We start from the raw sequence: 21,685 nt of genomic DNA, 5'->3' as shown, positions 1-21,685 counted from the left end.
TGACTTATTGTACTTATTACATTGTTGCACGGTTACTAATTCACATTTGGTGAATGAAGCCTGATTCTTGATTTGGAATCAAGTATGTCCAGAGAGCCTTATCATTATATCCAGTGAGCCTGAACCCATTAAGTAGGAAACATATGTTTGTTTCCAAAACTGTAATTTATAGGTATGTTATTATTTGTACCAGTCCATGAGACTGTGATATGGCTTATTAATTTCAGTAGTATTGGCCTCTTGGTTATCTCTGATATTTGATTTATATGCAACAGTAGTCTGTTCATGTTCTCATCACATTTTGTGAATAAAAGCCTCATTTTGTAACTTAATTTGATTAATAATCATTCCATGTCATGACAATATTTGGCCTTTCCTAGATGGAAATGTCGTCCGTTTTCTGTGTGTTTCCTCAATTTTTAGACAACTCATAATGTGTTAGAAAATCACGGACAAAAATATAGAAACGACATTATTTGGACTTGCGGCCCTTGGACTTTTGGTATTTTGCTGAGTGGCCCCTGAGCCATCAAAGGTTGAGTAGCCCTGGCGTACAGGATTCTCATTCTGTTACTGTCACTGCCTGCAAGGATGGAGGGATGGCCGCCGTGCCATTTCTTATAAACTATCTAATTCATACGTGGGTCGTCGGGGGTCCACGTGGAGTTGTTGTTGTTCATGCGCCACGGTGCGCGGCGTGGAGAGGGCATCAGAGCGCAGCGCATCCATCCATCCATCCATCCATCCATCCATCTATCTATCTCTGTATGTGTTTTTCTGCTACAGCTAGAGGGCGCCAAAGGCTTAGGATTTGAGGCCAGATTCCAAGCAGCTCAAAGAAGTAAATGTTGATATTGAATGGGTCATGTGCCTTTTGAAACGAGATGAGCTGACCAGTGTGAAATCACCAATCCCTGTCTAGCTGCTCCAGATCAGATTTAGAGTCTCCTTTTCTGTGTTAGGTCAGCCAACTCGTATAATAACAATAATAATAATAATAATAATAATAATAATAATAATAATAATAATAATAATGATGATAATAACAACAACAATAATAATAATAATATAAATGTACTTAGTCTAAGTGTCACGAACCGTCCCACTTGAATACAATTAAACAAATAATGTTTTACTACAAAATAATGCAAGTCTTAATTATTGATGTATTGACATATTTGTAATGAAATCATGTCAAATGGAGAGGAGGCATATATGAAAAAGCAATACAATCTAACTAATTCAGATGCGTCTCCGCTCGTCTGAACCGGTGGTAATATTGAAAGTCAATGAACAGAATCACAGCAAGGAAAGGACAAGACTCACAAGAGCAGGGACGTGCAGAGGGCTAAAATCCTGTAAGAGGGCACTTTTGGACAACAATAGCTAAAATATTTCCGCTATTGAGAGCTATTGAGAGCTATTGAGAGCTTGTAGATCAGCTATTTTCGGGGCACAACCCAGCGCTCTTTAGCTAGTGGAGATGCGGTGTAACGACATGGATTTCAAAAGCAATTCTCCTGAATGCTGCCTTCCGGCATGACATGGAAAGGAGTTCCATTTGCATTTCTTTCACCATAGTAAATGCTGTATTCGTGGTCTGGAAAGGGCACTTGTTCTACAGACGGGTAAAAGGGCAGGGGATGAAGCCCCCTTTGATGTCTATGTGTGCACCTCCCTGCAGAAGACTGATATGACCTTAGAGTATATATTTCTAGAGAAGGCACCCAGAGGAAATCTTGAGGCGAAATGGACATAGTGGCCGGATTTGGTAGTGCAGCTCGAGCCAGCGCTGCTCCGTTGACTATCATTGCGCACGTTCATGTGATTGGGGCCATGACACGTGAACGAATGTTTCATACGTGAACGCGCACAAACGGCACAATGATAGTCAACGGCAGCGCGTTCATGTGTTTGTAACCAATCAATCCCAGAATGCACTCTGTTCCTACCAGGAAGGAGGAGTGAATCCGCCTCATGCGCTTTTGAGCAACTTAATGCAAGTGGATGGGAGGAGAACACGGGTGTCTTCTCTATAGATATATAACTCTATGGATATGACCCACAAGCTGAATGGTGTCAATGGCAAGCAATCATCAAAACACAAGGCATCATAATACCTCCAATAAGTATGCATAATACACAATATTGGTATAAGACTATGCTTTATCACGTCTAGAAAGTGGGACCGCAGCTGCAAGCTCAAATATCTGAGAAGAAGAAACTTAAGACGCTTGTGTGAAATGTATGCTGGGCTTCAACTATCGTCACGAATAGTGGAGCTGTGCGCCAATGGCTTAGAATAAAGACAAGGAAATAGGGACGTCAACAATCTGAATTTAATTTAATATAATGTTGGTGTGTCAGGCAGGCAGTCTGGTTCAAAATAGAGTTTAGAGAAGTTCCAAAAAACAAACAAAAAAACCCACATAGAATGGTTATTGGGAAACATGCTGTGAAATATTTATAGCAAAAATAACTTTTCATTGAAAAGGTTACACAGTATGATACAGTACTGTGTGGAAGGAAGAAAGAAAGACATCTCTTCCATTGAGAAAAATGAATAAAATCAATTATCTGCAGCAGTTCGGATAGGAACATATTTTTCACGACTACATTTTATCATAATTAAAAAATACAACATTACATATCAATTGATATGTGATGAGAATATTTGCATAGTAAATATACTCAATTACACTGTTTAATATATACACAGTAAGACGCCCTGAGGGCGAGAAGCCTTTGGCATGGGGGGTCGGATCAAGATATGGAATGAATTCTGTACTGGCCATATATGGAGCGTCTCTTGAGTGTACAGGGTTTGATGAGGTCAGATCAACATATGGAATGTCAGAACAGGAAGGGTTGGTAGGGAAGGATCAACATATGGTACAGTATGTCAGAACAGGTCAGCTCCATATATGGAGATCTAAGAGTTTGAGGTTTGAGGTCAGATGTAGAGTTGCTGGCCGGCTCCATATATGCAGATCTAGGTGAAGTCTTCTCCATGTATGGTTATCCAGGGTGAGGTGAGGTTGTGATCTTCAGAGATGGCCAGATGACTAAAACTAAGACTAAATGTACTGAACAAATACAAAATAGACTAAAATGTGAGGAAGATATCCAGTATAAGTCATTTTACACTAGGTTACATGCTGAAAATAGCAGATCTACAAGCTCACAACGCATCACGCTGCGACGCGCTGCGACGCGTTGTGAGCTTGTAGATCGTCTATTTTCAGAAAGTGTAAAAATGACGCCATCAAGGCCCGCCAAAATACATTTTAGTTGACTAAATCAACTGTAGATTTAGCCGACTAAAATCTTATGATATTTAGTCGACTAAAACTAGACTAACACTAAAACATTCCAGGTGACTGAAATGTGACTGAAACTAAATGAAAACTATTGAAGACTATGACTAAAACTAAAATCTAAATATGCTGCCCAAAAACAACACTGGTCTGCTATGGAGGGGCGTCTGAAGCCTGTCCTGGTCGGGGTATCAGGGTGTAAAAACAACACTGGTCTGCTATGGAGGGGCGTCTGAAGCCTGTCCTGTCCTGCGTAAGCAGCAGGGCATCCAGGTCACATGGTGTTACTGTTCCTCCTAGATCTGACACAGAGACACTGAGGAGGAACCATACCCATAGCACCAGAACCCAACACAGAGTGGTTCAGTGGAAGTGGTCTGGAAGGTGTGAAGGTGTGTCAGTGTGTTAGAGGACACTTTGTAGAAGGACAGAGTGCCAGCAGAGCAGTCCACGTACACTGCTACTCTGTTGGAGCGACGGAGACCGAGGACAGAGCGACGGACAGAGAGTTTAGTCATCTTCCCATTGTGAAGGACAGAGTAACTGTTCTCATCATCATCACATTGCAGACTCCAGGACATCTTATTGTATCCTAACGCACAGTCATCACCGCCTCCTCTCCTCTTGATTTCTCTGGTTGTCCCTGATATACGAACCCATCCACTCCACTCTACCTCAGAGTAACAACGTCCAGTCAGAGTCTCTCTACACAGAACCTGTGGCCAGTAGGTAAATCTGTCTGGGTGATCTGGATAGTGCTGATCATCTTCCACACGTGTCATCTTCCTGTAGTTCTCAGACAGAGAGAGCCGTTTGTATGCTGTGTTTGGATCCAGTGTGAGTTCACACACATCTGATGAGAGAACAACACACAACACAACACCACTTTACAATCACATACAACTTCATAATAATATACAGAATTGAACGTATTAACCACTATGAGCACTGCTTCAAATCGTATTGACAAGCTCACAATGCATTGCGGTGCGTTGTGAGCTTGTAGATCTGCCATTTTCTGTATGATGTTCAGCTGCTGTATAATATAGTTGAATATAGTTAATCTGGTTAATAATAACAACAACAACAACAATAATAATAAGATCTACAAGTTCACAGCACATGGTGATGGATGTGCACTAACTATGTATAGGAACATACAATAATACAGCGGACATACAATAACGCACGCACGCACACACGCACACTCTCTCTCTCTCTCACACACACACACACACACACACACACACACACACACACACACACACACACACACACGCACGCACACACACACACACACAGACATCAATAATAATGAAGGCACTCGATCTACAAGCTCACATCACAACACATTGTGGTTCAAATTGTTCAGAAACAACTTTAAAAAAATCAGGTCTATGCAGTGTGAGCTTGTAGATCTGTTTTCAGTAAAACCTATAATGACGTGTCCAGAATGGAAATATATTAATAATAAATATATTGCATATAATAAATACGATCTACAAGTTCGATCACCATGCAGGACACACGCATGCACGCACACACACACACACACACACACACACACACACACACACACACACACACACACACACACACACACACACACACACACACACACACACACACACACACACACACACACACGTGCACACAGGGGTAGAGTGGCCGGATGGCAACCGCAATGTTCCTAGTTCGAACCCTCAAAGTTGGTGTCAAAGTGTCCTTGAGCAAGACTCTGAACCCAAATTGCTCCAGATGTGCAGGTTGGTGCGTTGCATGGTTTCCTAATCTTCAACCATTGGTGTATGAATGTGTGTGTGAATGGGTGAATGTAATGCACAATCTATGTAAAGGTGTGTGAATGGGTGAATGTGATGCACAAATATGTAAAGGTGTGTGCATGTGTGTGTGAATGGGTGAATGTAACGCACAATCTATGTAAAGGTGTATGAATGTGTGTGTGAATGGGTGAATGTAATGCACAATCTATGTAAAGGTGTGTGAATGGGTGAATGTAATGCACAATCTATGTAAAGGTGTATGAATGTGTGTGAATGTAATGCACAATCTAACTACAAATGCGTGTGTGTGTGTGTGTGTGTGTGTGTGTGTGTGTGTGTGTGTGTGTGTGTGTGTGTGTGTGTGTGTGTGTGTGTGTGTGTGTGTGTGTGTGTGTGTGTGTGTGTGTGTGTGCGTGCGTGCGCGTGTGTGTGCGTGCGGTTGTAATGCACGTAACTCAAGAACCGTTTGACCCACCGACTTCAAATTCGACACACACGTTCCACACCCCCACAGGGAGTGACCAGCCTTTAGTCTGTGGGACACACCGTTGTCCAGAAACACCACAAAAGGCTCTGGTCAGGCTCTCCCCTCACCTGTGTAATTTCCAGCCTCTGCCTCAACCAATTGATTGCCATGGCAACCCCACACCTGACAATTGATTACTTAACCCATTCTGAACGGGCACCCATTTTGGTGTTGGCATCATATTATGCTTTAGCTATTGAAAAATAGCAGATCTACAAGCTCGTAGCGCGCCACCGAGTGGCGCGCTACGAGCTTGTAGGTCTGCTATTTTTGAAAAATCGAAGAACGACTGACATTTTTTTAATCTGATCTCAGGTCAGAATGGGTTAATAATGAAACTGTCAGGATGTAATAGACATTTTTTTAATCTGATCTCAGGTCAGAATGGGTTAACCAGTCAGTTTGCACTCTTCGGGCACAGGCAGACAGACAGAGGCAGACAGACAGATATAGAGATCTCCATATACAGTATGGGCACAAAAGGGACACAGACAGATAGTTAAAACGGGTGCTATGACAAGTTGACAGCGGGTAATATTAATAGAGATGTCCCGATACTGTATCGGAAAAGTATCGGATCGGCCCTAATTTGGTCATATCAGGTCTCGGTATCGGCAAATATGCTAGTGTCACCACAGAGGTAAGGGTTGACACTATGGGTAAATAAAATGTTGGGGCATGTGGAGTTTGCTTTGGAGTTGCCCAAACTGCAAGTGTTGTGTTTATAGCAGACTCCTCACTCTGCTATAAACAAACACGAGATACAATAGCTATAGATAGCTATAAACACTATTCCCAGACGGTGGACTTCAAAACAAAAGATTTCAACAAACACACGCACGCACGCACACACACACCTAATAAATGTGTGACCTATAAAAACATGAGGACACATGCACGCGCACACACACACGCACGCACGCACACACGCACGCACGCACGCACGCACGCACACACACACACACACACACACACACACACACACACACACACACACACACACACACACACACACAGATACATCTATAAAAACATTTAATAATAGTGAATTTGTAATAGTTTGTCTCTATATTTCTGGGGACTTTCTGCCTTTATTCGATAGTACAACTGACAGAGACAGGAAACAGGGGGTGAGCTGGGGAGTGACATGCAGTGTAGCCGTCACCAGGATTAGGAATTGAACCCCAGACCTGTCAGGAATCAGAGCCCATGTGGTACGTGTCTTTACCACTCGGCTATCAGTGCCCCGACAGGAAGCTATAGATGGACATAGTCAAAATAAAAGCCTCAGATAGTCTGTGTTTTAACTCATATCTTTGCTTCTGGGGGGTCCCTGGAACAACATATTTCCAGCTGGGGGTTGGGGTCCAAATACATATATTTCTGGGGGTCCTTGACATGAAGATGTTTGAGAACGACTGACAGAAACATGGGTTTTTCAGAAAACTGTCAGGATTTAGAAGGCATTTGTAGAATAATCCTCAGGTCTAAACGGGTTAATGTGGAACTCAGAAGGCTGTTTGTCTCGGGACGCTGTGGGTGCTGGCGGCGTGTTTCCTCCTCTGCGTCATCAGTGCCCATACCCGAAGGCGGGGTTGGTGAAAGGGCCTTTCTGTGTGGAGTTTGCATGTTCTCCCCGTGTCCCCTAGGGTAGGTACCCTCACAAAAAACATGCAGTAATCCTGGTCACTAAACTGCCTCCCCCTGGCCAGCCGGGGCGCCTGATGGAGGGGAAAGGAACTGGTTGGAATAACGTGTTCCTTCCACTCGCTACATCCAACCAGGGAAACTCCCCCCTGTCAGGTGTAAAGGAGCAACTTGGACACTCAGGCATGAAGGAAGCATGAGTTCAAGTCCGTTGCTCTCCCCATGTCCCCCATATATGGGGACTAGGTTGGTGGAGGGTGTGTAGAGCCCAGGATCACATTAGATGATTGACACACGGGTGAAAAATGGGTTACAAAATGGGATAAAAAATATATTTAAAAGAAGGCTGTTTGTTTTAAATCAATAGATGACATAGATTCACCCAGTATTTGATTGCTTATATTATGTTTAGATGGATCTCTTTAAGAGTATTGTACCTCCTACGGTAAATAAACCAGTGGTTGTACTGATCAACTGTATTTATAAAAAGTCCAAAGAGGGTGAAAGTAGCCGATATACAAGCTCTCAATGCGTCATGATGCAACACGTTGCGAGCTTGTAAATTGGCTTTGTGGCTATTCGTCGTAGGTCTTAGGGGTGGCTGTAGCGGAGGCTTTCACCTAGAGCTCCATAATATGAGGATGACGACGACATCCAGCACTGACATCAGGCTAATGTAGAAACCTCATATATGGGGATACACGTTTGGCATCGTCATCATGACGCGCACCCAGTAAGAACCTTATATAAGTACAATCTGAAAGGTTTAGGGTAGCTAGCAGCATTTGCTACGCTCCTTGCAAGAGACTCCGTATAAGACAGGATATCTGGCCTTACAACTGGCTTTGGAAGTTTCAGCATCCCGGTAATGTTCTAATCGGACACCACTGCGGCCTAGCCCAGACAACCAGCACTAGTTTGAGTTAATTTTATATGGTCCTCTTAAGTGGTTGAGACTCTTAAATAAATGTCTCACTAATAGTTAATGTTCATTTAACTATTTAAGCCCACATCAATAGTTGTTTAATTAGAAAGAGGCTGTCTTTAACTAAATCAGTTAATGTTCATTTAACTATTTAAGCCCACATCAATAGTTGTTTAATTAGAAAGAGGCTGTCTTTAACTAAATCACTTCTGTTTGGTGTGCTCTTACAGGCCAGAGAGTTTACATTCAGAGAGGAAGTGCTGAAAGCTTTGAGACGCACAGTAGGTACTTAGGCCCTCATTTATCAACGCGGCGTAAGCAAAAATAATAATTACCTACATTTTCGGCATTTATCATTTCCGCAAAACCTTGAAATTGAACATGAGCCAGGACAAAAATCACGTCAGGTCGGGAGCTGTCGTAGGCTTTGTCCTCAGCTGTTTTTCTGTCATACACAAGCGGAGCAGCATTGTGTGAACTGCTGACAGGCTGTCAGAGGCATCTAAACATATGTTTTCACTCCTAAAAAATTATAAAACTAATAATACATGTGAAAAAAATATATTTTGTAAAGGCATGTCATATGAAAAATAGAATATTGCAAGCAAGCAATTAAAAAGTTTGCTTAAGCCATTTAAACAGTGTTTTGCATGAGTGCACACCCTATAGGCCTATACGAGGATTTGCGCTGCCTGTGCTGGAATCCCCCTGGCCCCCCCACCTGGAATAGTCTCATGATATGAATCGAGAGGCATTTGAGGGAGACTGCAGCTCTGCAGTCAAGTAGGGTAGGCTACTGTAGCCTAACCTACAGCAGGCCGATATCTTTCTGGAGTTACGGTATGTGCAATCTCCTCCTGTTTAAGGATAAACCTGACACGTTGCTTGAATGCCAAATGTGCCGTGCCAGCGCAAGTGGGGACGCATCGGAGATAGGTAGGGTAACCCAGCCAGCCACCACTACCATGCAGTGCCAGTGCCACACGAGACTGGTTTAGGCTGCATATTCATATAATTGACAGTTGAAAGCCCAGCCACTGTACTAGCGAGGTAATCTAAATAGATTGTCATAAACGTGCATGGTCACGGTGTCATGGACGGACCACAGTGATAGAGACAGACAGACAGGGCATAGGAGAGGAGGAGATGCACCTATTTGCAAAACAGCAGCGTGTGTGTGCGCCAATTTGTTATTTAATTCATGGTTCACAGGTTCAGGTTTTCGTTCACTAATACATCTTGTTGTATATTTGCGTTATTTAATTCATGCAGGTGTTCGTTCTTTATTTATTTAAGATACAACACACCAGTTGGGCTTGCAAGTTGCATGTGCGTGCGTCTGTGTGTGTGTGTGTGTATGAGAGAGGGGGGGGGGGGGGGGGGGGGTGAGGTGGGCAGCAAGGCAAGCGGGGGAAACCTTTTTATTTATTTTTCCATCATGTAACCATAGTATCCATGAGTTGTTTGGTCGTATTGCATTTGTGCATGTCGCAAAAACGAGGGCGAGGCTTCATTTCATAGGGCGTGGCAGATTGTTTTCAGCTGTCACATTTATCACTGCTAGAAATTAAGGTAGGATCAGCTGTTTGTGATCACTTTATAAATGCTGTGGCGACGTGAGTGTACTACAAAACCGACGCTCGAATTTGGGGCAGATTTTACACTCAATTGATAAATGAGGGACTCAGGCCCTCATTGTTGTATATTAAATTATTAAAGTATTTTTAATTTAATATACAACAAGATATATTAGTGAACGAAAACCTGAACCTGTGAACCATGAATTAAATAATAAATAGGCACACACGCTGCTGTTTTGCATAGGTGCTCCTCCTGTCCTTTCTGTCTGTCTCTCTCTATCACTGTGGTCCGTCCGTGACCAACTGACCATGCACGTTCGACAGTCTATTTAGATTGCCTCGCAGTCGTCAGTGGCTGGGCTGTCAACTGTCATTATATGAATGTGCAGCCAAAACCGTAGCCTCATGTGGCTGGCACTGGTGGTGGTGGTGGGCTGGCTGGGTAGCCTACCTATCTCCGATGAGGTTCCCACTTGTGCTGGCACGGTACATTTGGCATTCGAGCGACGCGTCGGGTTTATTAAACGAGGAGGAGATTGCACATACCGTAACTACAGAGAGACATCGGCCTGCTGTAGATTAGGCTACAGTAGGCTACCCACGTTGGGACTCTCCACAGCTGCAGCACTGCACTATACTCTCCAACGCCCCGTCATGGAAATATTTCAGCACAGACAGCCCAAATCCTCGCATGTATGTGCTCATGCAAAACACTGTTTAAATGGCTTAAGCATCTAACTTGCAACATTGCTTTTAATTGCGCAATTTTATCTCTGCAACATTGTTTTTAATTGCGCGATTTTATCTCCTATTAATTTCATATGACAAATCATTGATGTATTCCCTTTTTTTTCTTTTTTTACATGTAGCCCATACCTAGGCTACAGTTTTATATTAACATTTTAGGAGTGAATACATGTGTTCAGATGCCTGTGACAGCCTCTCAGCTGGTCAAACAATGCTGCTCAGCTGTTCTACGACAGAAAAACAGATGAGGACAAAGCGTACGACAGCTCCCGACCAGACGTGATTTTTGTCTTGGCACAAGTTCAATTTCAAGCTTTGGCGGAAATGGCGTGCACCCATATTTTGGCGTACGCACGGTTGATAAATGAGGGCCATAGTGTATAATTCTAGAATCCTATGTGGACACCATAGGTAGGCAGAGTTCACTCAAAACTGTGTTTAGTAATAAACCCCAGGAAATATAATGCATGTTTTGGTTAATATAAACACATTACAGTTATGTTAAGTGAAAGTGACATGCTGTATAATATGAGCTGTTCATACATAGCAGGATGTTGTGCTTCTTTGATTTCATGAATACAACAGAATAAACACTTACACTTCCTCACACCTGGTCTCAGCCTGCACTCTCCACTGTGGTCACTGTGGGTGAAGGAGAGACAAAGATAAGATAATAGAAACAAGAATGATAGATAATGCATTATGTCATTAAACATGAAATGCTACTATACAGCACCCTGTACCAACCCCTGTTAAGCATTATACTTTAGCTGTTGAAAAATAGCAGATCTACAAGCTCTAGCGTGGCTACGAGCTGGCAGATCTGCTATTTTTGAAAATTGTGAAGATTTTTATTCCGAATTTGGAATATAGGCCTATATTGTTTCAGAACAAACGTTTTTAACTAGCTTTAGCTTCTGGGGGGGGGGGGGTCCTTGGAACAACATATTTTCAGATGGGGGTCGGTGGCCAAATACATATCATGTTTGGGGTCCTTGACATGAAATAGTTTGAGAACCACTGACATAGAAACAGGGTTTTTCTGAAAACTATGAAAACTAGAATCTAGTGTCAGGTCTAAATGGGTTAAACAACAACTAGGCACATTTACTCTGACTGACATCATGTCTGTCCATACCTGATAGTCTGCAGTTGTCCAGCAGAGGGCAGCGTCTCTTGGTCTCCTGGGTGATTGTAGCTCAAGTCCAACACTTTCAGGTGGGAGTTGGATCTCAGAGCTGAGACCAGATAAGAACAACCTTCCTTTGAGACCATGCAGCCTAACAACCTACACACACGCATGCACGCACGCACGCACGCACGCACGCACGCACGCACGCACGCACGCACGCACGCACGCACGCACGCACGCACGCACGCACACACGCACACACACACACACACACACACACACACACATACACACATACACAGGGGGCCAGGATTAAAGGGATATTTCACCTTCAAACATGTTTGGAGTCATTTTAACATAATGAGGAAAGCACCTCAATCAGCGTCAGCAGGCGACGCATTCAAGTGCAATCGCTGCCAGAGAGACTTTCACTCGCAAATTGGACTGCACAGCCACACAAAGCACTGCTCCCTCAGCACCACCTGATCTAATGCAAGTGCACTTGTGTCATGGTCTCTCAAGACTGACGACCGCTACTATAGGAAAAGAGCGAGGTGACGAGAGTGTTAACATTCGGGGACAACTCCGCCACCATCTTGTTTGTTAACGTCACTCAGAGCAAGCAGTGAACGCACTGAACTCAGGCAGTGTACATGATCTTCCATCAATATACTATCTTCGTTTAGCAAAAAACTACAACTTGGACTGTTTATCTTCCATCTCTCTACTATCTTTGACGTCACTGTTTAGATATGGTACGCCATACGCCAGTCCAGCGTTGTGTCGGATGCAATGCAAAGTGGAAGCAAAACCAAGGACATGAGATGTCGGAGTTATCAAAGAAACATCGTATCGTAATGGCTAATAATCATTTTCAGACAGGTAAGTTAGAATCCAAACGTTAATGCTACACACTGTTGTTTACATATTACATGGTTCTAGCCTTTGTTTACACGACAAGGCTACTGGACTAGCCTAGCTTTGCTCATGAGACATCTCATGTCCCGTTTACTTAGACTCCTCCATGAATAATAATCAGTAATAAAGATAACGCTTTAGTTGTTTAGCTAAAATAAAAAGTTATCAGCGATATTTTTGGGTTGTTGTTGTTACGGCCACGTGGTTCACGAGAGACATGCCCCCTATACACTAAATAATAATAATAATAATAATAATATGCACTCGAGATTACTTTTGTTTTGTTATTTTGGTTACACAACTAAGCAACAAAACGTTGTTCTTTTCAGGTAAACCTGCCTACAAGCACCGTCATTACACAGAGTTGAAGGCATCACTAGACTGACCAATTAATTCAACATTCATGTTGAATTAATTCAACATTAATTAATTTTGTCTGCATGTAACTGAAGGTAAATGTATGGGACGAGGATCTGTAAAGGATCTGTAAACATTACAGATAATAATGACAGGCAGCCAGTGACACAATTATTAAGCTAATTTCCCAAATTATTAGCACAGTTGAAAATGGCAGATCTGCAAACTCACAAACTCAAGGTGGTGGTATTTTGACACTCGTAGCAGTTCAGTTAACTTCCCCAAAAGGTTGAGGTTCAGTTTGAGTGCTTTAAATGTAAAGTTGCCACATTAATTCCATAAATAAGATAGTGATAAATTGCCCGATCCATCTTTTTTATTACCAATGAGTATGAATCTGTTGTGTCGTGAGTCTAGCTGTCAATGGTGTCACCGGTCGCTAGCTGTACTAATCACTGTAGCCTCAGAGCAAGCCAACAAACAACATGGCGCCCGGCCGAGTGCTTCTAGGGCAGGCTCCGCCCAAACTCCGCCCATTGCCCGCAGCCCGCAGGTCCCGCGTGTTGTCCCGCAGGGCGGGCGGACGGGTCATGAGCTCTTTTTGTTGTTCATCTTATAATTATGGAAGGGGGCTTTAGCCCCTGCCTTTTTGACTGTCGGAGAAATGGTCCTCTCCATCCTGAACTGGAATGTTGCTTTTCGTTAAAAGAATTCCCCTCTTGAGGCTCTAAGTCAGAACCATCAGCACAATGAGCGCATCTGCATTCAATCTTTCTTATTTGTATTTTGGGGGTGCGGTACCGCCGCCACACAACGAAGTCGAAGTATGTACAGAATCAAAACTAAAATGAGAATATGACATTCATTCATTTCGAGCGGAGAGCTACACTGCTGTAGTGATAACACAAACCAAGCGAGTGAAGTGAACCGGTCCGAGACAGATAGTATGTCATGTCACGTATAGCCTATGTATATGTTTTATATGTTCATTCAAATAATTTATGACTCGCGCAGGAACCATCTCTCTCTCTCCGTCCCTCTCTCTCTCTCTCTCTCTCTCTCTCTCTCTCTCTGTCAGTCAGTCAGTCAGTCAGTCAGTTATACCCTAGGCAATCAAGCAAATGTGATTATGCCATACTTAAGCTAATATTAATAACAGTAAAGCATGCAAATGCTCATTTTACTTTGATAACCAGTAATTTGGGCTGCAGGGCACTGGTTGGGTTTCCTTCCATTTCCTAGATATTCCTCTAAATTTGGGTAGAAATGAAAATGAAAAATAAAGGTGCCTTTTCAAATTCCAGATCCTGCACTACAAATTCCCTCTGCACGTCCTTGCCCTCTCTCTCTCACTCTGTCTCACTCTGTCTCTCTCTCTCTCTCTCTCTCTCTCGAAAGCAATTGAAATTGAATGGACTGAACTTGCTGGGTGTTGAAAAGCCGGTCGCTAGGCTACTTTTTGTTTTTGCAGGCCGCTGGGCGGGTGGGTGGTTGATTGATATATTTTTGGGGGGAAGGTTGGTGCGGGCTGGCTCCTGTGGCGGGACGGGACAGGAGAAAAATGCATAACCCCTGAATCTGGCTAGGCTAGGGATACATTAATTACATTAATTAATTAATCAGGTGAAAATTACAGTATGGTTATGTTTTTAAATGTTGAGACAGAGCTGTCAACTCTCATGCAATAAGTGTGAGACAAAAAAAACATTGAATATTTATTTATATGTTGTACTAAATTGAATTAATACCCTTTGTTTAGCGGTTTTCTTTTTTTTCACTAAATCAATGGTTTTATGTGCATGACTCGCCATACCAGGATTCTGGATGGCTTGATTATAGGCTTAAAATAATTGATATAATTTATTTTTTTTGTAAATCTCTATGGGAAAAATGAATGTGGAACCACAACGCCCACTGCTATGCCCTATAGGCTGCTATAGTAGGCTATGATATCCCCCACATCATCAACAACATATAGATTTTAAGATTAATTAATGTTCTTTGTTCTACACATCCAAAAAGTTAGCTTCCGGGTTAATTCGACCTTGGGACTTTTTGAAACATGTTTGTGTCACTGCATTGCTTATTTCTAACCTAACATGTTATCATATACAAATAATAAGGGAAAATTAAGGAATGTGTGGCAAATCTGCAAAAGAATGCTTAGCCTACCACTAGCTTTCTTAATATTTGTGTTCATAAACACAATCACATACATGTGATTGTGTTGTATGTATGTAATGTATATATACATGTAATGTATATATACATTTGTTCCAATCCAACTCCATTTGGAAACGTTGTGACGGCTGTTGAAAATTGGGGTACCATTAACAACCAATATAAGGCAAACATTTCCAAATTTTATTATACTTTAAGTAGCATGTGACGTGTCAAACTAGGGGGTTTTCTTGATGCGGAATCCATTGCAAGCATTAGTTTTGCACAGAAAACATGACAAATGTGATGAGGTCAGCACATTTGGGCACATTTTGGGCAAGTGGCTATGTCTATGCTTTCGTGCAAAACTAATGTTTTGAATTGATTCAGCATCATGAAAACCCCCTAATTTGACATATCACATGGTACTTAAAGCATAATGGAATGTTGGGAATTTTGCCTTATATTGGTTGGTACCCCAACTTTCAGCAGCTGTCACAAAGTTTCCCAAGGGAGTTGTGTTGGTTATAGTAGACACCTTTATGAACACATTTGTGAAGAAAGCTAGTGGTAAGCATTTTTTTGCAGATTTGCCACACATTTCACTACTTTTCTCTAACTAAAAGGAGTAGCTCTGTAATTCAAACCAGGTGTGGTTGGAGGAACATGCAGCTATGGGAATCACACAGGTGAATGAAATCAAGAATGATATATTCATAAGTTCTTGCTTATGTCAAGTACAAGGAAGTATGTTTGCATTTGACAGGAAGTAATCAAAATATGCCTATATTAGGGAATTATGGATGCATGTAATTTACATAAAAGGTTAAGGCATACTAACCTGAGTGTCTCCAGTGTACAGTTTGGACTCGCCAGTCCAACACAAAGCTTCTTTATTCCTAAATCCTGCAAATCGTTATAAGTCAAGTCCAATTCTAGAAGACTAGAGCTGGAGGTGAGAACCGACGATAAATCCTCACAGCATCTCTCGGAGAGGTTGCAGCCACTCAGCCTAAAGAAAAAACATTGTGCTAAAATTAGATTTTATTTTTATTTTCTTTCGTATAAAATAATTTAAGAAAGATTATATATATATATATATATATATATATATATTGTTGTTAGTTCTCTATGGGAAAAATGTGTAAACACAACGCCCACTGCTATGCCCTATAGGTTGCTATAGTAGGCTATGATATCCCCCAGATCATCAACAACATATAGATTTTAAGATTAATTCATGTTCTTTGATCTACACATCCAAAAAGTTAGCTTCCGGGTTAATTCGACCTTGGGACTTTTTGAAACATGTTTGTGTCACTGCATTGCTTATTTCTAACCTAACATGTTATCATATACAAATAATAAGGGAAAATTAAGGAATGTGTGGCAAATCTGCAAAAAAATGCTTAGCCTACCACTAGCTTTCTTAATATTTGTGTTATTAAAGGTGCATGTCTACAATCACATATACATTTGTTCCAATCCAACTCCACGCACGCACGCACGCACACACACACACACACACACACACACACACACACACACACACACACACACACACACACACACACACACACACACACACACACACACACACACACACACACACACACTTTAATGGTTTGTAGACGAGACTGGATCATAAAGACCAAGGGCAATTCTCAAGGATGAACTTCCCTCATCTCTCCTCAAGCTCAAATGTGACCGCTTCTGACCGAGGCTAAGTCATTGATTTTTTTTTGTCATATGAAAGCAGGGAATCATAGCTTCAAATTGACAGTTTGACCCACCAGTTTTTGAGATATGGCATAAGTAATGTCTAGCAGAAAACAGCGAAAACAGGCTTGAAAGGTTCACTTCTGTGGTCTCTAACATTACACCTGTTTAAGCATTTATTTGATTTTTGCATTTCGATTTCACCTCTGACATTTATTTGAGACAATCTCTAGTCTAGTATGTGAAGAGTTTGCCTGTGCTATTATCCATTTTGGATACAAATAAATGAATGAATGAATGAATGAATGAATGAATTAATTAATTAATAAAGTTTTTCTCATCTTCTAACCCTAACCCTAACCCATTGACTGTCTCTGTATCAAAAAGAGTCACAAATAACCATTCAGGTCCCCAGAATATGATCGTATACCTTAAACTTAGCAATTATTTGTGCTACAATATTATAGTAGGTTATTTGGCTCTGTTGGGCACTCAGGTGACAGAGGGGTACAGTAACTGTTCATATTTATTATAGTAGGTTATTGGGCTCTGTTGGGCCCTCAGGTGACAGAGGGGTAGAGTAACTGTTCATATTTATTATAGTAGGTTATTGGGCTCTGTTGGGCCCTCAGGTGACAGAGGGTTACAGTAACTGTTCATATTTATTATAGTAGGTTATTGGGCTCTGTTGGGCCCTCAGGTGACAGAGGGGTACAGTAACTGTTCACCATCACAGAGTCATGGGGTTTTAATCCATTGTGGTTCATACAGCTTACTCAGCATCTACACAAACACAGCTGTGCATGCTTGGGGGAGGGAAGCGGACATTGTCACTGTGCTAGTCACTGGCACGTAAGGTGACAGCAGTCGTACAGATACAGAAATGTGTTTGGAGGATTAAGTAGTACGAATGCATGACTTGTGAGGGGGAACACGCACGCACGCACACACGCACGTACGTACGTACGTACGTACGTACGTACGTACGTACGTGTATGTATGTATAAGCAAGTACCAGGCTCGGTTCTACTTCGTTCTACTGCTAAGAAGTAATCATCTTCGCGAAGTATAAATGAATCAGGGCATATGTGGTTACGCCAGGATAATTGTCAGGCATTATACAAACCTGAGGGTCTCCAGTTTACAGTGTGGACTCCTCAGTCCAAGACACAGATGTTTTATGCCCAAATCCTGCAGATCGTTGTTGCTCATGTCCAATTCTATTAGACTGCAGTTGGAGCTGATAATTGATGCTAACTCCACACAGCATCGCTCTGAGAGGTTACAGCTACTCAGCCTGAAAAAGGAGCAGTGATAAAAATCTGTTTGTATTCTCTTTTTTCTTTTCCTGTAAAATCAATATCACATTATTTATTAAAGAAAGATGAAAGATAAACAGCATTAACGTTATTATATTAGTATTATTTCCTATAGAACTGTGACATCATATTTTAAGTGTATTCAGTCAACCTACAGAGCTCTGTTGGAGGCTTTGACCACTGGCAGCAGCCTCAGAAGAGCCTCTTCTGAAGAACCGTATTTCTTCAGGTCAAACACGTCCAGCTCCTTTCCTGATGACAGCAACATGAAGGCCAGAGCTGACCACTGAGCAGGAGAGACAGTGGACAGACTCCCTGAGGTCAGGTACTGTTGGATCTCCTCCTCTAGAGAATGATCACCCAACTCATTCAGACAGTGGAACAGATTGATTGTTCTCTCTGGAGAGAGATTCTCCCTGATTTTCTTCTTGATGTACTGGACAGTTTTCTGATTGGCCTGTGACCTATTTCCTGTATGTTCCAGCAGACTTTGTAAGAGAGTCTGATTGGTCTCCGACGAGAGGCCCAGCAAGAAACGGAGGAACAAGTCCAGGTGTCCATTTGGACTTTTTAAGGCCTGGTCTACAGCACTCTGGTAGAGGTCATTTAACTGTGGTTTCAACAGCTTTGACCACTTGGAGGTTGACAGTACATTGACTCCAGTGTTGGTGAATGTGTGAAAGACGTAAAGAGCAGCCAGAAACTCCTGGACGCTCAGATGGACAAAGCTGAACACCTTGACCTTGTGCAACCCACGCACCTTTTTAAACGTCTGTGTGAACATGCCTGAGCACACTGCTGCATCGTTGATATCAATGCCACACTCTTTCAGGTCTGCTTCATTGAAGATCAGCTTGCTTTTCTTCAGATGTTTATAAGCCAGTTTTCCCATTGCCAGAATGGCGTGCGTGTTCTTCTCTGGACTCCAGTCATACTTGGTCTCTTTCTGTTTGGACTGAACCAGCATGAAGTGGATGTACATCTCGGTCAGGGTCTTTGGCAGCACTGTCCCTTTTATTAAAATGTCCTTCAGAACTACAGCAATGATCCAACAGAAGACTGGGATGTGACACATGAAGTGGAGGATTCGTGATGTCTTGATGTGTGAGATGATTTTATTTGCCATTTTCTCATCACTGATTCTCTTCTTGAAGTACTCCTCCTTCTGGTCGTCAGTGAACCCTCTCAACTCTGTCACCCTGTCAACATACATAGCAGGGATCTGATCGGCGGCTGCAGGTCGTGTGGTTATCCAGATGCGAGCATTGGGAAGCAGGTTTCCCTTGATGAGATTTGTCAGCAGCATGGCCACTGACATTTTCTTTTCTACGTCAGTGCAGATCTCCCTTTTCTGGAATAGATCGCGTAGAGGAGTACAAAACTCATCCAGCCCATCGAAGATGAACATAACGTTAGACCCTTTTCCGCTGCAAATATCTGCCTTGTTGATTTCGCCAAAATAACCATGAAGAAGTTCCATCAAGCTGTATTCCTTCTCATTCTGCTTGACATTCAGCTCTCGGAAAGTGAATGGGAACATGAAGAGGATATCCTGGTTGGCTTTGTCTTCTGCCCAGTCCTGAGCATACTTCTGAGTTAAGGCTGTTTTACCAGAGCCAGCCACTCCCTTCATCAACACTGTTTTGATTTGAGCTTCCCCGTGTAAAGGTTTAGTGATTTCTAGAGACTTGATTGATGTTTCTGGCCTGGATGTTTTTCTGGACATAGTTTCAATCTGGCTGACCTCATGTTCCTTGTTGACCTCTCCACTAGCTAACACTGTGACATTGACCTCTGTGAAGTCTTGGTTCAGAGGTGTTTCTTCTGGGTTTTCTTCAGGTCGTTTCCACTCAATCAGATACTCTCCCCTCTTCTTCAGAAAAGACTTGAGTAGTTGGGGAGTAAGGATTTCTAAATAACCAAAGAACAGAGGACACCAGTAAGTGCATGCTATGATAAATGTGGTCCTCAAATGAGTGGACTTGGTAATTATACCGTATTAATGGCTGTGCTGCTGTAGATGCTGAATTATGAATCTTGCTGCTGAATCTTCCATTTGATGTCTTATTAATTATTATTTAAACTAGGCATAGAGCTGTCAATGTTTCTTGTTGAATTGATACAAAAAATGACATGGAATTGTATTTCTGTTCTGACACTTTGTTTATTATAGTGGCATAAAACCCTATATGTTATCAGGTTAAGAACATGGTAAAACAAGAACATGGTAAAAACATGGCATGCTACAGAAGTATACAGTGATGTATTGTAAGCAACGCAGCTGCAGCTAATTAAATAAATAGTGTGTGTGTGTGTGTGTGTGTGTGTGTTAACAATTTAAGAAATAAAAAATAGGGTCCATTGTAGCGGGGAAACAGCTCTCAAAGTCACTCTTTTAGCACATGAACCAACGCAACAAAAGCTGATTCTGACAGTTTATGACATCAGGGAAACTCATGCGGTTTTATTTATTATAAAAAATGTCAACTTTGTCTTGTTTTGACTAATTTGTGTAGAAAGAAGATCCGGTAGGTATGCCTACGCCGACCACATCACTGCTGTTCGCATCTGATCTGATTGGACCAAAACTGTACACCACTTCCTTATTGGAAACGACGGGGATGTAAACAAATGGATTTGATCTCGTCCGCTTGTCACTAAAAACATACACAATGGACGTGTTTGAGGGAGATACTTTATAAGACACTTTAGAAGAAGTGTGTAAAGTGTCTGTGTCTGGGATTGATATATGCGAGGGTGCATCTCAAACAGCGTGGAGAATTCTGTTTACAAACGAAACCTCGCCGTAGTACTGCTGCAGTCTATCTCCGACTAAAGTAGTAACTTTATAAATCTATCTTAAAAGATGAAAATAAAACTGCATGAGTTTTCCATAAACTGTCAGAATCAGCTTTTGTTGCGTTGGTTTATGTGCTAAAAGAGTGACTTTGAGAGCTGTTTCCCCGTTACAATAGAAGTCAATGAGCGACTATTTTTATTTCTCAACTCAACGGAGCGAAATAACTCATGGAATGGAATAGTTTGCCCATAATAAGGTAAGAAAACAACCCAAACCTCTCAAAAAGTTGTCTTACCTTTTAAGACACGCAAAATACAGCCCTTAGTCTTCAAGTTTGTCAGTAACTTGTAAACATGCATATTAGTCAGGGAATATTATCAGTATAATGTCAAATCTGGGAATACATTTCTTACTAATAATTTTCTTCACCAGGAGTGTTTTCCGTGCAAAACTAATGCGTGGAATGGATTCAGAATCATGAAAACCCCCTAGTTTAGCCATAGCCACTTGCCCACATATGCCCAAATGTGCTGACTTCATCACATTTGTGATGACGGCTATGGCCATTTTAGCCAAAGGAGTGTTTTGTGCTAAACTAATGCTTGGAATGGATTCAGAATGATGAAAAACCCCTAGTTTGACACGTCACATGCTACTTAAATGGAGTGCCACCATTTTTCCAGTTTTGCATGTGTATGAGGTGACAATACTTCATTAGACACCCAGGAGTCGTTTTTATGTGCAATGGTGTATT

The 21,685-nt window shown here is 41.9% G+C and overlaps 1 protein-coding gene across 1 annotated transcript; it reads right to left on the bottom strand.

Moving 5' to 3' along the window:
- Positions 1 to 3,613: 3,613 nt before the first annotated feature.
- LOC310858009 (NACHT, LRR and PYD domains-containing protein 3-like) lies at positions 3,614 to 21,290 on the bottom strand (the record flags this gene model as incomplete). Its single annotated transcript, XM_083764056.1, has 7 exons — positions 3,614 to 4,170; positions 11,125 to 11,168; positions 11,665 to 11,814; positions 15,935 to 16,105; positions 17,939 to 18,109; positions 18,287 to 20,042; positions 21,227 to 21,290. The coding sequence occupies 7 exons, from the start codon at positions 21,288 to 21,290 to the stop codon at positions 3,614 to 3,616; spliced, it is 2,913 nt and encodes a 970-aa protein (XP_083620182.1).
- Between the last annotated feature and the right edge of the window lie 395 nt (positions 21,291 to 21,685).

Source organism: Protomyctophum parallelum, assembly GCF_964188405.1.
Source record: "Protomyctophum parallelum genome assembly, chromosome: 4".
In the NCBI taxonomy this organism is placed as follows: domain Eukaryota; kingdom Metazoa; phylum Chordata; class Actinopteri; order Myctophiformes; family Myctophidae; genus Protomyctophum; species Protomyctophum parallelum.
The sequence above is the reverse complement of the archived record's forward strand: the minus strand, read 5'-3'. Positions and strand labels throughout refer to the sequence as shown.